At 37.3% G+C, this 18,568-nt stretch overlaps 1 protein-coding gene across 2 annotated transcripts in view; it reads right to left on the reverse strand.

Annotated features, from left to right (window-relative positions):
* Positions 1 to 5,316: 5,316 nt before the first annotated feature.
* clybl (citrate lyase beta like) overlaps positions 5,317 to 18,568 on the reverse strand; it is a 65,497-nt gene continuing 52,245 nt past the window's right edge. Inside the window, exons 5-8 of one of the 2 annotated variants that reach the window (XM_057336956.1) lie at positions 18,108 to 18,201; positions 17,828 to 17,995; positions 12,712 to 12,836; positions 5,317 to 11,093 (exon numbers count right to left, since the gene is read on the reverse strand). In XM_057336956.1, the coding sequence (XP_057192939.1) occupies positions 10,998 to 11,093; positions 12,712 to 12,836; positions 17,828 to 17,995; positions 18,108 to 18,201 (483 nt within the window). In that variant the 3' untranslated portion in view covers positions 5,317 to 10,997. The remainder of the gene's footprint in view (positions 11,094 to 12,711; positions 12,837 to 17,827; positions 17,996 to 18,107; positions 18,202 to 18,568) is intronic. The other variant, XM_057336955.1, reaches the window with a different exon arrangement.

Genomic DNA, 18,568 nt, shown 5'->3' on the forward strand with positions numbered 1-18,568 from the left:
AATCAATTACTCCGCGAGCACATCATAATTTATTTGTTCGTTTCTCAAAGAATTCGTTGGTAACACTAATTTGTTGGTCAATTTAATAGATTTTATAAATGACTCGTTCATAAAAAACACAGAGCAATTTAAAAAATCTGTGTTATAAAGTTATAAATAAAATATGTTTGTAAATAAAATGCATTATTGTTACAGGTTAGATTTTTAGTTTCCGTATTTAGCCTACAGAATTTTAACACTTGTTTGGAAAAATGTTCTTTGCAACATTTAGAATTTATGTAGTTCTGAATCAGCGAGGTGCAAAACAAACTACAATTTACTACAAAATGGTTAGCCAGCAGAAGCTTATGGTTTTGTCAACTGTCTGCAAACGTTAAAAATAGACAATGTATGGCTAATGTTTCTAATGTAGAGTATTTTTGTGGTTGAAAACATTTATTTGTTTAGCATTCCTTTCACTTTATTGTATCTTCATCATTTTAAATGTTTATCTGACTTTTAAATTAAATACTTAGGTATAATGTACACATATGAATCAACGACCTGATAAATGGTGATCCAATTTTCTTTCTAAGAAAAATTCAGAGAATGCTGAAAATGTTTATTTAGTATTATCATTATTAACTAAAAGTATAAAAAACGAAGTATGGAAGTATGGAAACTAAAAAGGTAAAAAAAAGTTTTGAATTGAATGCATCTTAGTATAGCCTATATCTTAGCACAACATAGAGAATCCCTTTTATTGTTAAAACATGAATCATCCTGCCTATCTGCATGAGAAAACTGTCATAATGCATGGCCTTTCCACAACATCTGTGGGCCTCCAAACTTGGTGCTGGTCCAAATATGGATCCCCAGGATTGGGAGGCTTTCCAAGGCACTTGGTGATGAGAGCAAGGTCGTCCACGGACATGTCCAGGAGACAGAGCTCTACACCTGGTCCATTCAGCCTATGCAGCACATGAACTGCACATCAGAGCCAGGCAACTGCTTCTGTTTGCCTTGCATTTGACAGGTCCTGTTTAAATGGTCCTAAATGTGGTCTTGACTTCCAAAAAGATTTTTTTTCCATCTTTCCATCTATGTGTTCAGAAGCATTTGTGGGGCTGGGCCTTGTCCTAGGAGAGTATGCAAATGTTTTATATCAAATCTGTTTGATCTAGAAACATCATGGACAGTGTGACCTGCTTAAATGCGGACAGGCATGACCCTTTAAAAAAATGTTAGCCTTCAGTGTTTTGGCTGTTGGGCAGTGGATGTTCCAGATTGGCAGAAAACAAAATATGTTAAAAAGGATTAGTTTACTCAAAAGTGAAAAATGTGTCATAATTTATACCTACACTCACGCCATTCCAAACTCTTTTTTTTTTCATTTCTGGAACACAAAATAATAATAAAAGGGTGAGTAAAGGCTTGCATTTATTATCCCATACATACTTCTCTCAAAGTTCTCAACAACTTCATTTTAAGATTAATATCAGACTTCAAAATTCTCTAATAGAAAAATAGTGAGATATTTGGATGCAACTAATGTGCATCCAAGTGACACAATGATCTTTACTAAATTAACTTTCCATTCTGATTTTACACTCTTTAGATGCTGTTCTCTTTCCATATCTGACGAACAACCATGAGCATCACATGCCTATACAACATCTTTCATAGAGGAAAAGGTCAACATTGAGTGTGAGGAAATCATCCTGCACAGCTGGACAACCACAGTGCTGGATCATCTCATCTCAAACAAGAGGAGAGAGAAAACACAAATACACAAGTCTCAAGTGTAAGGAATAGGAAGGTTATGAAAAAAAGAGAAACAGTAAAAACGTACAAAAATATAGTCCACATCTACGCAGCAGAATCTTTGACTTGACATTGTTACATGCTTTGAAGATCTTCTGCCTTAAATATACAGAACACACACTGTATATCTCTGTTGAATAAACCCATAAGCAAACATATAGACTCCCCCAGATACCCCTCACGTGTCTGTGGTCACCAAAGACCGAGCTGGCTTCACATGAGTGCTTAGATGTTCTTAAACATCACAAGTCACTTTCTCTGTTTCAAGCTGACCTTGGAATGGCTTTTAGACATGGTTTTGAACTACTGGAACTATCTTTCATAAACCAGTGTCAAGGGTGCCCCTGAGTTGATAATGACTTGCTTTCATAACTGCTGTGACATTTCGTGAAGGTTTGCTAGGCTCACTCGCAGGCCGTATCTCCAGAACGCAATGCTTCCTTCCTCCCTCAGCAGGTGAGAATCCAAGCTGCATAGACTGCGATTTGCCTGGCTGTGTTCGCGCATCACAGAATAAATACAGGAAGGAGCATACGCTAATGTCCGACATGGATAAGCAATTTGGATTACGATTGCTACTCAGAATAACCTTAAAACTGTTTCACACTTCAGAACTGTCAGACTTTGAAGTGGCCTTTAAAAAAGTAAAGTCCATTTTGAATGTTTACTAGGAAATATGTACAGTAACTACTGTACCCTCGGTTGTTCACATGGCCAGTCTTTATCTACTGGCAACATTTTTCTACACTTGCAGGCTATATATAACGGAATATAAATGACATTAAGGCCTGATATTGGATGTTATTAAAACATGCAAGGTAGTCTTTGAGGTCACAGAATGTCTGCGTGCCTTGTCTAGTTCCTGTGGATGAAGAAAAGATAAATTAACTCGCTCACTGTGCCCTCACATAAATGAGGGTTGATGAAACCGATGATGGACTCGGGCCGCTGAAGATGTGATCCCAGTGGAGACTTTACAGTGTTCTGTCCCACTCACAAGACAAATTATATAATTAGGCACAACTCTTAGGGGATGAGCACCTTTGCCCCATTCTTGACATCTTCAGTGGTAAATGACAGCATATCTTGCTAAAATAACAGAGCAAATTCATCTTGGTGACATGAGCGGAATTCTCCTTACAATTGTATTAATTGTCTAGTTTTGGAAAATCCCTTGACATGTACTTTTTACATGACAATGTGCACCTGTGGGAGAACATTACATTTGATTATAAAGATAATCATGGTTCCTGAGCCTGCCTGAGAGATTTGTACATGAATGAAAAGCAAATTGTTTAAACATTATAGTAATTTGCATACATAATATTGGAAGAGTCCATGAATAAATTGCAACGTCTTAAGATGGCTAAAGAAATGGAATGAATTTATTTCACATGATTTAAAGGAAGAACCCATAACCCATAGCTTATGCATTTTAAATTTCATGCTTATAGGATAGTTTTTAGGTTATTTACACGTAAAAATAAAGGTGCAAAAAGGTTCTTTGCAGCGATGCCATAGAATCAATTTTGGTTCCATAAAGAACTTTTAAGACAAATATTTCTTAAAGAACCATTTCTACCTTTTTTACACTACAAAGACCATTTTGTGCTAAAGTGTTTTATGGAACCTAGCTCAAAAAAATAAAAAAAGTATTTTTAAACAATTTTTTCAGCATAATGTTTTAGCTAAACTTCAATATTTTATTTCCAAACATTGGTTTCGGAATGTTTGATAACATTCAAACCCAAAAAGAAATGAGACTGGCTTTCTGGAAACTCAAAATTCACCTATTTGAGCAGCAATCTAAATTATGCAACAAAACAGACACACTCAAAGATGACTTGCTTTCATCATGTCGTGTGTATCATCGGCATTGTCAAAATGTTCATTGAGGGCCACATGCCCTGCAAGGGGCTCCAACTAAAAAAGCAGAACCCGGGCTCCTGCCTTGCCTAGGCAGGGTTAAGCCACCTTTCCAACAAGGCAGCACCCAGCGGAACCCTCATTACTTTGGCTCCTGGAGCAGTCAGCTGTGCCGTGGCTCAGAGAAGAGTAGCTCCTTACCTGGGCATCACTGCCTTACACGCCAACATACTGTAAGTGCCTTTACCAGCCTATGACAGCCCATCCCCAACTACATCCTGCTGAACATTGAAATCATTAAGATATAGTTAGTTGCCATTCGTTGTGAAATGTTGCTGACTGACATTTGTATCCATGCATCACATCACTTTGACTTAAGAAAGATTTTAGAGACACTAAAGTCTTATTTGGTAGTAAGTTTATAGCATATGTGTATTTAGAGCATTCTTAAAATAAAGCTGCAATTTCAGCTTATATGGCTTGAGGTTTTATTAAGTTCAATCACCCCATGTGGTTTCTTTGTTGTAGAGGCAACATTTTTATTGATATGCAAACGGTGCTCCATGGACATTGCTGTTATGAGAGCTTACAGAGACAGCAGAATAGCAGAAAGGGACACACAATTAACCAATTTCCTCAAAAATCTAAATACTGGTTGCTTATAGAACAAATGTTTCTATAAAAGCTTTTTGACATACTATAAATATAAACGTGGAAGCAATAAATAACTTGTATAAAAGAGGGCCAAGCCTAATTTTGCCAGATTTGAAATTGTAAACCAATTAATTGATGGCTGTCACTGAAATAGTGATTCATGTTCCTTATTCCATTTTACTATACAATGTGTTTTTTACTCACTGTATGAATTCAAATCTCACGAATTAAGTCTTTGCATTATACAAAGAGTTACTTCATTAAGAATATTAATACAGGATCAGATTAGATTTGATCAAATGAATAAAATATTTCACTTTATTAATAAGAAGTGTTAGAGATGTTGGACATTTTAGACCAAAAGTATTGTTTTAGACGTCCTGTTAATTCTTGAATAAGCAAAGACTTATTTTTTAAAAGTTCAATTTCATATATTAAATAATGAATAAAGACGTTTTACGACGCGTGTTTTTCCCTCATAATTTTATTTCCATAATAGTCTCTGCTATTGAATAGGCCTACATCAATACATATGTTAATTAATGTCAAACGTTTTCAAAGTCGTTCAGAAAATATTATTCCATATAAATTAAGTAAAATGAAAACGCTGAATATAATTGTTTTAAAATATGGACCTGGTCGTGAGCTTATATGAAACGTTTAAATGATTTAAACGAATTCAAATAAGAAAAAAATGTTTAGTCATTGGAGTCGCCAGAAACTATGTGACTATGTGGGAAACTACAGACAAAAATACTGGCTCTAAACTTAATTATGCTAGATTATAATCAAATAATTGTGATTCTTCCAAATGAATACATTAAAATTAGGCTATTCAAACAGGTTTGTTAGATTCTACGTTCACTTTTCACTTTTACTTGTTTTTTTAATTTGATGGAAAAAACGACTTAACCAGACATTATCTACATTACATTAAAAATTCGATCACAGTACTTACTGCAATTTTTAAATAGTATTTTTAAGTAAATAAAATAAGACGTTATTGCGTTTGATGTGTTTTGCAATAAATTAATTTACGCATCCACGAATTTCACCTAAAAATATTTTTCCTCCAAAATAGGTAATACAATAAAAGTAATGGAGCACGGTGCACGAATGCAGGTTCAACAAATTAAATGTATTTTATTCATTCAAAGCCATAAAATTGTCAGCCGCCTAACAGTTAAACAGTGGTATTCACTCTTCATTCAAAGTGCTGGGTCTATAGGACAAACATGTTTAATTGGATTAGCAGAGATGATGTCATAAACTACAATTTAGAGCTCGACTGTGCAAACACAGGCACGCGCTAAACTTGTTAAAAGAACAGATCTATGAAAAAAAAATACTGGAAGAAAATAAATTTCTGATTTTTTTTATAAATATATATATTTAAAAATACCAGAAGACTTTTTTCATGCAGTTTAAAACTAAACTATCAAAGAAAAATAAAACAGAAGTACCCAAAAGGAAATAATTTCATTGAAACATTTACAAGTTGTATTTACCCCTAATTAAATCATTATCGAAGAGAATAATGACAAAAAAACATCACACTGAACACAGATAGGCTAATGTTTAGGTGTCCCATCGGACCCATGTGTCCACGCAGTATAGTTCATCATCTAAACTTCATTACATTTTAAAAATCAGACGTGAGTTCATGTTATTCGGGGAGGTTTTTTAATGCTACTAAAAAGACAATGAAAATATGAATAGATCAGTATTATAATTATACAAAAAATATATATAAATATACAGTAGGCCTACATGTGCTATTTTGAGTGCACATAAATGATCTCAGCTTGTTATGTTTGTTACGGGGCCTAATGGGGCTTAATTTTTTACAAAGAAACAAAATTATTTTTAAAGGTATAAGAGGTTTATGCGTTTCCGCTATGGCTTGTTAAACACCCAGCACATGTCAGGTGGACACGGTAAGACGACTTCTGCAGAACTTATCTCAAGGAAAGGCGATCAACCAGCAACTCAGTTTCACGTGCGCGACAAGGATGACTCGATACCTGACAGTTAAATCAATGAGTTGGAAAGGGAATTGGTGGTAACAGTCACAACAGATGTACCGAGGCTGTAGAGAGTAGCCTACACGCTTAGGGTGTAGACCAACTTTATGTGTAAAACGGGAAAATATTTGACGACGAGGCAATGACTGAACCAATAAGGCCTTTTTTGACTTATTTTATTGCTAATAATATACACTGTAAAACTTTGCTGTAGTTTTGCGGCAGGTTTGCCAGTAACTTACTGTAGATTTAATTTACAATTTTGTTTTAAACATAAACCTAGTTTTTATATTTTATTAAGACTAAATATCTTATGGAAAATGTAGCGTAATTTAAGACGTTTTAAATATTTTTACTAAAAAACAAAACAAAAATGCTCAGGAAGAATGTCATTTTTCCATTGTATAATGCCAGTAATGAGACCAGTCTCGTCTTGCTCATTACGAATATAAAAAATCTATGTGTTTTAATTTTGATTAAAGTAAAGTTTAACTCAAAATAAAAACAGTTCTAAAGGAAAATATTAAGTAGTAATCAAATCGACAGCAAGTAACAGGCAAAACTGCAAACTTACAGCAAAGTTAGTCTAATTTAAATACAGGTTCAAATTAAAAATGTGACTTTTCTCCAGTACACCTGTTATAATAAAGGATAAATACATAACCGTATCAACCTAAGAGCAGACTGATCATATATTCCTCTCGATTGGTCTGTCTGGGTGCATCTGCACTGTTCAAAGGGGGGTTTAACAGCAAAAGTCTTAACAGCCAAGAAGCAATAAATGTCGCCTTTATGAACAGCCATTCTCTTTTTGCCCCAATTTTGACAGCATCCGGCGGCACACTTCTTAAAGTTCTGTTCTTCTTTCATCAGAAAGCCAGTGGGTGAGATGGTACTAGCTGCGCCAAGCAGTCAAGACACACAGCAAGCTCACCAGCACTCAAAAGCGTATCTGTTTTATCGCATCCATGAAAGATATCGCGCAATTGTTTTAATTTCTCTCTAATTCATGAGCAGTTCTGTGATAATGAGCCAGCCGCCATAATATACATAAAACCACGATGCTCTGATTATCCTGGAGGCTACGCGACAATTGCACAATTTTGTCATAACAGAAGGAAAAGTGGATTTGAAAGGGGGCTGCCATGGGCCTGTAATTGGGGAATCCACCCATGGGTTGCTCCTAAGACTGAACAGTGAGGTGGAAATTACATCTGCCCATAGTGCAAAAAAATATTTAAAAATAATCATCAGGGTGCAGGAACAACTTTAAAAAAATTATGATGCAGTCATTCACATGTTCAAAAACGTAACTTAGTAACATATAACATTTTTGAAGTTGCTTCAAAATGTTTACATATAAAGTATTCTTATTATATACATTTAGATTAGCATTATTAAAAACTACAGTAGGCTAATAAAAAATGAATAGGCTATAATGAATACATCGTTGTGACCTTTAAATGGAGAAAACAAGAAGGCGCAAACAGAGCCTTTGAAATAATGAATAATAGTTCATGACAAGAAAATAAATATAAAGGCTGCAGGGTCAGGCCAACAAAAAATGAAAACGTTTTTTGAGACTTTTTGTCGCACTGTAACGAGTCTGATTTACTTGGCCCCTCCACTCGAAGCCATAGCAACCGCAGACAAAAGAGCGGAGGAGGTTTGCTGGGGTTTGTCCTTTGATCTGTCTCCATTTCAAATAAAGAGTCAGCTCAAAGTCTCTGCTTATTCAGAGGGAGCTATCCTTCACTCAAGCAGACACATCAGTATTCCACCAAAACATTCAAAATATAACAGTGTTGACAGGTTATATTACTTGAAAATGATGGAAATAGGGGATATTTTTAGATGCTTTGTTGTGGAAATAAGTTTAATGTTACAAACACTGTTGTCGTATGGGTGATGCGTTAATCAACACTATAAAAAGTTACATTTTACAATGTTACAATAAATGATGGATAAAGAGCGTGCTCAAAATATGCATTTGTAATATTTTTAAGTAATTTTTAAAAACTATTAAAAAAACATATTTGGTGACATTTGATAAATGCACTCTGCGTTTTTACAGAGAGATTACAGCGTTAAAAGTGCGTCTATACCCAAATAAGTTACATTTTTTCGCTTTCTAATACAATTACCAATATTCCCTAGAGCAATGTAACATTATTTGTATTTTAGTGTTTTGTTCGTCTATTATTTTTAATACTTTTTCAAAAGAGCTAATAAATGGGAATATTTGCTAATAAATTAGAAGCAAATATTCTTTCTACTTCTTGTTAATGTTATTCTAGCAAATTCACATTAACCTTCAAGCAAAAAAAAAAAAAACCCGACATTTTATAGCATTATTCGAGTAGCAATTTCACTCATTACCCCTATTGCCAATAAATTCAATTTCATTTCAATTAGACATTATTCGCAAAATGGTTCCCGCCTGCTCCTGTTGTAAACGATTGGTTTTTATTGCAGGGGAATCATCTTTGTCGAAATGAGTTTGTCATATATTGTCTAGTAAAAGAATGAAGTCATTATTGGGAGATCCCTTGGCGAGAAATTAGGCGAGCAAAATCCTCCCTGCCACACGGGTCCCATTGAGATTAATGAAAAATATGTAAAACGTTTCCTTTTAATTTTCCTCAGAAACACTTTGCATACATGCATTTTCTCCGCTGGGTTGATATCAGATAATTTATGAGAGCAATCTCAGCACATAACCATCAGGACTGTGTTTCAAGCCTAATTGAGTGCTGTCAAGATTAGGTAAGGTCCTATTCGTGTTAATTGTATTGTACTCTCTTTGGGAATACTAGTAAATGTATTTAAATAATTCCGCCTTGTGAGCTGAAAAGATTATGTCAAGTTAGAGGCATAATAGAAATATCATGACAAATAGTTAGAAATAGCATTTCGCTGTTCTGTGGAGTCTTTCAAACCCTGCACAGATCAGTTTCAAGATATTATTAAAATGAATGGTGCCTTTGGTGTATGGGTCAGGATTAATTCTGTTACTAAATGTAATTTCAATTGACATTAAAAGTAAAGGGGCAAATAATAAAAGATAGCAGGGTTACCAGCTGTAATGAAAAAAAAAACAAATTTGCGAAAGTCAGCTTTAGTTTCATATCAATCAACAATTAAATATCTATCACAAATTCAGAGGTCAGCATCACCCAAGCATTTGTGTGATTTTGTTTATTCTCGCTATTACTACTTTATGATGTGAAAAGCTTTTTTAAATAGATAAAACTGTTTTTCAATACAAAATGGTTGTGGATGAGTCTTACAACCATTCACATCTTTCAGCATCTATGTGCATTGACCTATTGATAGTACGGCCTCAAACACTGATTGGAAGTCTTCAGGACTTGCTTAAAGAGAGCAAAAGGGCTTGTCCAACACGAGTCCAAAAAGAAGACTCCAAAGAAAATGAAAAATAAATGAGCGCAAAAGGCAAGGAGCACAGGGGAGAGGGTACTGGAGACAAGCGTGGGCCGAGTGCCAGGCCGTCAGCTTACTGTCGGCCCTTTGGGTTGCTCACAGCAGCGACTTCCATCTTTCTGTCTGCTGGCTCGACCAGAGACTCTCGCCACAGACACTATTGATCACCGCTTTATGTAGAGGCCTTCATTACCATAGTGACCAACTAAACCATCAACCATTCCCCCCACCCCCATCCCAGTCATTTCTTCCAAAGATCTCATCAGCCCGTGGGAGCCCAAGACCGGCAGCAAGAAGAGGGAATGGAGTGTACTCTATGATGTATTTGTGACAAATGTGACATACAAAAACAACAACACGCTCGAGGGTAGAAAGGATGGTCATTCACTGGAAATGACATCCTGGAGTTTTATTTGAAAAGAGCCATTCTTGACAAAGTGTGTGCTTGGAACGTTGATGAAATGGGCAACGGCGGCATGTCTTTTCAGCGCCCGGGCGCATTCGTGGCAATTCACAAGCTGGATGGAGAGGTGGGACCTGCTGACCGGATAACAACGCCAAGGAAAGCAGGATAAACTGCTGATATTTACATAGAGGGAAAAGGACAAACTGCAGAGGCCCTTGTGTACGTGTTTGTGAGCGGGCGAGCGTGTGGCGTGCCACTGAGCGGGTAAGCCCAGCGCCACACCGCAGATGCATTCAGGCCTTCTATTTGAGGGAGTCCCCTGAAACAAAGGCCTACAATTTAGAGCGAGCTCACAGACGTATTCTCTCTCTGCTGGTTTTGGTAAATTCATGGAGGCTTCTTGGCAAATAGGACTTTGATGTGCAGGGCCCTGGAGCAGCCTTCAGGCTGAATGAAGGCTCGACTGCAGGGCAGCTCTGTTTGGTTGCCCTTTCAATGGGCACACACAACCTTTGCCATGGACAATAGTGTGCTCTGACACAAGAGAGAGGCAGGGGTTGGGTACTGCACACACAAACAATAAATCAACGCATAAAATGGTAATGCAACATTATAATAAATTACAGCGATTTAGGTCAATTAGACATAAATATCCAACACAGTCAAATTTAAAGGATCTTTGAAACCAAAGAGTTCTCTGCTGCTGGTTAATGCACAGGTACATTTGAGGGTGTTGATGTGAAGCGCAAGGTACGACCAGCGTGGTACAGATTTTGATGTCTGAGGAACTCGGGTTTGCATCACTTTCTGTGAACAGCCGAAGCCAATGTGACAATGTTTTGAGCTTGCTTCAGAGATGGCATGTCAATCATACTACCATGAAAGGTGAAGGCCCCCTGAAGAGAAAAGAACAGAGCACTGGATGAATAAAATGAGATAACTGAGATACTTTCTTAGAAGGATATACTATACACACGCTTCCAGAAAGCTTTATTGCCATACAAATATATGCGTTTTTTTAGAGACCCTCGGGCAACTGCATATATGCAAAGAAAATACAAATATCATAAATATGATGTAGGATGCATTTAAAATGTATTCTTATCATTACAGTATGTTGCAGTGAATCAAAAACGTCATGTTAGCTTTAACAAACAAACAAACAAACCAACCAACCACAACCGGCATATTGCTGCAGTCCTTCTCAAACCTTCAATCTCCATGTCTCCAGATTTTTATTTTTGCCATAAACCATTATTATTTGTGACCCTTTATGCATACACATTTATTTATTAAATAACAAAAAACACATGATACAGATACAAAAATGTTAAAATGTTTAAAAAGTACAAACATTCCAAGTATACCGAGGTCCAACGATCGATTTATATGAGGAACAGACGCGAAAGCGATTACCATCTGCTGTCTTCCGGTTTCTGCTGCGTTTCCCAATTTTCAAATCTGGCACCAAGTTACGTCAGGCCTTAATAGTGAAATATCATTGGTTTTCGTCTGTCTCGTGACAGACAGCGTCATTGCGTCAGCGTTGAATGTGAAATGCTATTAGCTCTCGTCGTTACCGATTACGTCATTCTAATGTTCCGGTTTGTTTAAAGATGTGTTGATGTCTGTTCCCGGAGTATAAATTTAGTTCAGAAGGTTTGCAACGCGACTTGTTTGTAATACGTTTATACTGTTTTGTTTATTGCATGGAATAAATACATGTGACTGTACTTTTACTCATGTGTTGTGTTTAATGGTTGACAAGCGGTTAGGTTTAGGGTAAGGGGAGGGATTAAACCATTAATACTTTTAAAAATGCAAAAATAAATGCGTCTTTACCTGACTGCACAAAACGCCATGGGGTCGTTTTCATAACAATCGCTAGAGGGCGCTTAAATTTAAAACGTGAACTGTTGTTGTAATAAGATACATTTACAAACGACCTATTGAGTCGTTTTTACTTGGAGGACAGGCTGAAATTTAGACATCCAAGGTTTTGGAAGTACAGCAACAATATAAGTATGTATCCTAAATCTAAGTTTGTACCTGTTGGTGCACTCTTAAAAATGCCATGAGTAAAACCTCAGGTGCGTATTCTGCAAACATGTTCTGTAACAAATCTTAAAGCAGATTGAAAAGGGCATGGAAAAACTATGGGAAAACTCAAATAAATCGAGCAACTGCGTCCCGGAATCCCGGCTTGCAAGCTTAGAGCCGAGTGAGGAAAGTGATGCTGACGCACACCCCAGGCCATCCTTAGCGTAAGAATTACTGGCAGATTGTACATTACTAGCACATCTCAGACACGCGCAGCCCTACCGAGCAGAAAACGCAGGACTCAATGATGCACTAAATTAGGAACTATAATATTCGACACCTCATTTGCTTTCCTTCCACGAAAGCTGAAAAGATACGGTACAGCATGGGTCGTGGAAGGCGTCTTGATGTTACGCCACGCTGGAAAATAGTACAGATCTCTGTATGGAAGCTCAAGGAGTAGCGAGTGTTTACCTTCCCCAACTTCTGATGCTCCTCGAACGCTGCGATCAGTTCCGAGGCCCACTTGATTCTCTCTGGGCTGGGGGCAAATTCTTCTTGAACAGCCTTGATCTGATTGGGGTGGATGACTTGCTTTCCTAAAAGGAAGAACATACATGAAGGAAATGAATCAATTTAATCTGTATAACATCATAAATACTTGATCATTTTAATAATCATGTAGATACTAGATGACAAACTAGTGACAACACAATATTTTAAAATGAAAAAAACTTAAAGTGATAGTTCACCCCAAAATATTCCTGTGGCTCAGTGGTTAGAGCATGGCGCTAGCAACGCCAAGGTCATGGGTTCGACCCCAGGGGATTGCACATAGTCAGAAACAAATGTATAGTATAATGCACTGTAAGTCGCTCTGGATAAAGCGTCTGTCAAATGCATACATATAAATTTACTTACCCCCATGTCATTTCAAACCTGTATGACTTTCTTCGCAGAACACAAAAGAAGATATTTTGAAGAATGTTGTTAACTGCCACCCATTTACTTGCATTGGTTTTGCATCTACCAACTTTCTTCAAAATATCTTCTTTTGTGCTCTGTAGAAGAAAAAAGTCATACAGGTTTGAAATGACAAGAGAATGATTAAACAATGACAGAATTTTCATTTTTGGGTGAACTATCCCTTTTAGGGCATTTCAGACCATAATGTGTTCTCTCCAAATCTAGAGACCTTGAGAATAAGTAACTGGGGAAGGGGACAACCGGGATGTTTAACATGGGTCTCGGGCTGTGACCAATGGATAACACTAAAATACTCTATAGTATAGCAGTGTTATTGTGCCCAAGGGAGGGGGGGCAGCAATAAAGATTTTGTTCTGCACCCTGTAAAGGGTCATTTAAGCAACAGCCCTGTAACCAACTACTATTGTGTGAATCACAGGTTGTGTGTGTGTGTTATTTAAAACCTAACAACAGAGATTTCAATAGAAATGAATCATGCTATAAAGATGCAGAAATCAATACATTAAAATCAATAAATTATAAATTGCAGATAGATAAAAAAATAAATAAAAATGTTATTTACTACATTAAACCATTAAACGTGTGTAAATATAATCTTGATATCTTAAATATTGACTGAATAGTGCCATGTCAAGCTTTGAAATCATAGTGTTATCTCATGATTTTGAGACTTTAGCCTGGTTTTCACAGATTGGGTAACAAATTGTTTTAAATTACTTACTGTACCTTTAACAATATAGTACTAACTAACACATTATTACAGACAGTGATTGAATTCTGTGAAAACATCAAATGTACGTAGGATTATTGCTGTAGTTTTAAAGGGCTTTGGCTCAATAGAAGGACGGCCAATGGTTGGTTTTGGCTCCTCTTTGTCCAGGAGTGAATTGTAAGGGACACCGCAGGTACAGAGGATGCTATGAATTATGGGTGTCATCCCGATTTTCGTCTCGTGCCCCGCCGAACTCCGAAACTTTACTGCATGCTTAGTTACACTCCAATCTCAGCCTCTGTGAGACTTCACTCGCTGCTTTTATTACACGACTGTGTGAGAGTCACCGAGTACACACACAGTAACTTTAACACACACACATGCAAATATAGAGGTCACGTACAGTGGCAACTGATACTTCTCATGAGATCAGTTATGTGTGCATTAATGCCTCAACATCAGGTGAAATTTTTGAATGGGACTACAGCAGATGAATTATCCAAAAGATGAAGTGAGACAGCTAAAGTTTGCAAGTCATGACTACTGACAAAACACTGTTTCATTTAACACAAGAGTATTTTAGATCATTTACTTTCTCCATTTTTTAATAGAATTTACAATTGTTCAATTTCATCTAGGGCCATTTTCAAATCTCTTCTGCACGATTTTGGAGCATCAACTAAGAAGCTAAAACGGATTACGGTCAAGGCAGCAAAAACCTTATTCTCAAAAATAACATCTGTCCAGTATTACGCCAAGATAATCAGCAATCATGTTCCAACTTCCCAGATCAATCTCCTGGGTTATGAAACTCCATTTGAGATATGACATCAGTCACCGTCATTTAGCTAGTCTCTAAAGAATAAATACAGTAAGGTAGCTAGCTGCCCACCCCAGAATTTAATACATGAGAAAACCATTAGCTCCATCTGCGTGTCTTACCTCAGCTGACCCCACTGAAACAAGCCTCTGCCATGTGTTATCCATTTCACTTCCCACATAATTCAACACACAATGTTACATAAAGCAGCATGTCAGTCACATGTTAACACGCTCTTGCGATACACTGGTGTTACTGCTGCTTTTACACATTGTCAAGGCAAAATACATCACGGCATAGTGCTCCCACTATTCAACTGAGAGTGAATGAGGCGTCAAGGAAATGCATCTCTTTACCAATGACAGCTAAAACATGAGCTTCAATCTATATTTACCAAACCAGCTTGGTGACTGTGTTTTCTTATTGAGCCAACAGTGCCACAGACGGACAAATCGTGGAGGCTGAGGACCAGCGTGTGTGTGCACCGTCCCTCCGCGGCTCTGGAGGAGACGGCCTGTTGGATCAACACCCTAAAGCTGAGGCTCAAGGTCCATGTTTGTGACGCCCATCCCAGAAAAGACTGGCAGGGGGTCGTTCCCTCACATCAACAAAATATGCCCCCTTCCCTAGACTGCCACCTGTTCAGGAGCAGTCTGTTCCGAGCCAGCTAGTGACAGAGCGTGAAAAGTGGGTGTGGTGAGGCCTAACGCCACACTGCCATTGGCCGATTGGCATTAGGGAGCATTAATGATGTGCGGTGGCAGGCCAATCACAAGGTGTCTGGTTGGCCCACTACCATTTAGCAGAGTGCGCATGAAATGATTTTCAAAAGCGCGCTTAGAGTGACACAATCTATGAAAGACACAAAAACGGCAATTTTTACAAAATATTAAAATATGAGGTTATTGTAGTACAATAGTCATGAACTGAAAGAGCTATGAAATAAATAGGAATCAAAATAATTAATCTATGAAAAAATCTTATTATTTATAATAAAAAAAAATACCTATCTACTTAATCCTAAACATTTTATTGTCTATTTTACCAGATCTTAATACAATTTTTAATACAACTTAATACAATCATTCTTATTCATTACACAACACAGTATCTGTGTACTCAATAATGCACCTAAAGTTACAAACAGGGCTAAACATGATTCAAGGTCAATTCACAGGTGGGGAGTTCAGCGGCAATGAAATAATGCTTAGACACAGTACGTGAAGTCATACATACAAAAAGAGAAAATATATGTTGGTACTTGTAAATGTACCTCTCCTGTTTTGTGGCAGATTAGATTGTAAATAAATTGTATTACCCTATTACTAATTTTAAAGGGTATATTTTATTAAAGCCAGATTATAAAATATATATAAATAAAAATGTAATAATACACTATTCGTCCATCATGCAATGTTTGTAATAATCTTAATCCTAAAACATCAAAATGAATGTAAAAGTGTGGTTTTAAACCAAACCTACAATTCTTATAAATTCTAATAAAAGGTGTCAGATTAAGTGTTAAGAAGTAAAAGGCGCATCAGATCAATAGAAAAACATTCTTAGTGTATTTATTGACTTGTATTTACAATATCCTATTTTCCTACATACAAGCACACTTACACACACACTTCACACTGAAGGTGTAACAATATAAACAGTGTTTCTGCAGGCCTCCCCATACAGAGAACTCAGACTAGCAGTGGCAAACGGGGTGACACGAGCTCAACGCATGCTACCCGAGAGCTGCTCCGATTCAGACTCGCACAAGAGAGTCATCAAACCCGACCCCACCTGCCTAATGACAGGCTGCTGTATGCAGCCCTGACTGATGGACCGTGGCACGATCAAGCCGCAGGATGGCTGCCGGGAAAATACAAACTATTTCTGTGGCACCCGATAGATTTCCTGAAACACTACAAACCCAAAAATATATAATTCTTCACAAAAATATAGCACAGTAAAATACTATAGTTACAACATTTTTTTCAAGAGTAAAACTGATATTACTCAGCTGTGTGATCAAGAAAATAAACAAAACAAAATATTTCTTATCCTGTCAGGTCCTCGACTAGTTTATTATAATTTTACAGTATACTTAATACATTTAGTAGGCCTACTGTATTTTGCCACAAACTGTTTAATTTTTGTATGTTGTTTTGCTAATAATGCAACAATTAATAAATGTTCCTAATTATTTTCTGCATTAAAAAGTAAAACGTTTTAATGTTTGCTCAATTGCATTTATGAAATAATTATTTTAAATAGAAAACTCACATATTTAATGAAATTAGTGATAGAATTATGACATCAAAAGAAAAGGAAGGAAGGGAGATCTTCAGCAGAGGAGGGTTCTGTTCAGCAGGAATGACAGTTCTAGTGTACACAGGGATGTGCAGAGAGAACAGTGTGCATTCTGCAAACAGCAATTATATATTCATTAGCAGAGACTCAGAGGAGGGCTGTGTCTGGCCACCCGTGGCCAGTTACTCGCTCACCAGGACACACACACACAAACAAAGAAACACATATGCATATGTAGACAAACAAACATAGTAAACTTTCTCTCAACCTCTCTAAATGTCTGTAGCACAAGAGGCCAAGTTCCACACATTTTAAAACACAAAAAAGGATAAAAAACGAATTTGATTGACCAGACCAGCATTTTTTATTAAAAAAATGAAATTTGGTGAGGAAATCAAAGAAAGAGCCACAGATGCAGGAACAGGGAAAGAGATGAATGTATAGCTCAGAAATGTATGTTTTCCATTCACACTTGCGTAACTTCCATTACAGGTTTATATATTGTGGCTCGGTCACAAGCATCTCAGACATGCAATCGATTATCACTTAACCCTAAATATTCCTTTAAGACTTTAAGTTTGACGTCAACCACCTCACAGCCAATCACAGGTTCTCTAAATTATCTGGCTTAGGCAGAGGGCATCTTCTAGATAAACCAGTGTATGACCTTGCACATCCCAACATGCATTTGCAAACGCATGTGAAGACCATTTTTGGGAAGGAAGATCAGTACAGCCGAGCGTGTGAAAAGAAATGTGAGAGTGTACCAGTGAAGCCCATGAGAGCTCCTTCTCTGGCCTGAAGCCTCAGTCCTTCCACATCCTGATAGTCGATGTAAACAAGATCAATCGCCTGGAGCCCGAACGCTTTGGTGGTGACCACCACTTTCTGCCGCGCGTACAGGAGCTCTTTAGCGTCTTTGGTGCGTGTGGCCCCTTTAGTTGAAACACAGGAAAAATAGATTTTTCAAAATAAAAATGTTGGGTTAATCTCATATACGTATATAAATACAAAATAGCATTATATTATATTATAAAGATAACAGACCTATGCTGGCACAGAAGTCATCCGAACCGAAGACAACGCCATCATGATGAAAACCTGCCTTTGGCCCCAAATCTCGAAGTGTTTCACACACTGCCTTTAAGAGAATGAGAAAATAAGAAGCTGTGTGTAGTGTGTGTGTGTGTGTCGGTGCTTTGGCACTCAATCAAGTCACCCAGTCAGTCGGCTCTAATTTTCCCCCAAACTCCCTTAATCGCCGTCCATGCCTCTGTTCTTCATATAGTGTTTCAAAATGGAACCTGATCAGTTATTATAAAGAAAACACACACACACACACGCACACACACAATTAACGGCCTGATGCGCCTCTGTCTCCGTGGATGGAGAAATCTGTGAAGACTCTCCAAAGTTTGAAACTAACCCCAGAACTAAGACTGGTGAAAGAAAGTCTGGAATGTGATGTGACCGTGTCAGGCGTGGAGCAGATGGAATTTCCTGAATGC

This window comes from Triplophysa rosa, linkage group LG6 (assembly GCF_024868665.1).
Source record: "Triplophysa rosa linkage group LG6, Trosa_1v2, whole genome shotgun sequence".
Taxonomy (NCBI): domain Eukaryota; kingdom Metazoa; phylum Chordata; class Actinopteri; order Cypriniformes; family Nemacheilidae; genus Triplophysa; species Triplophysa rosa.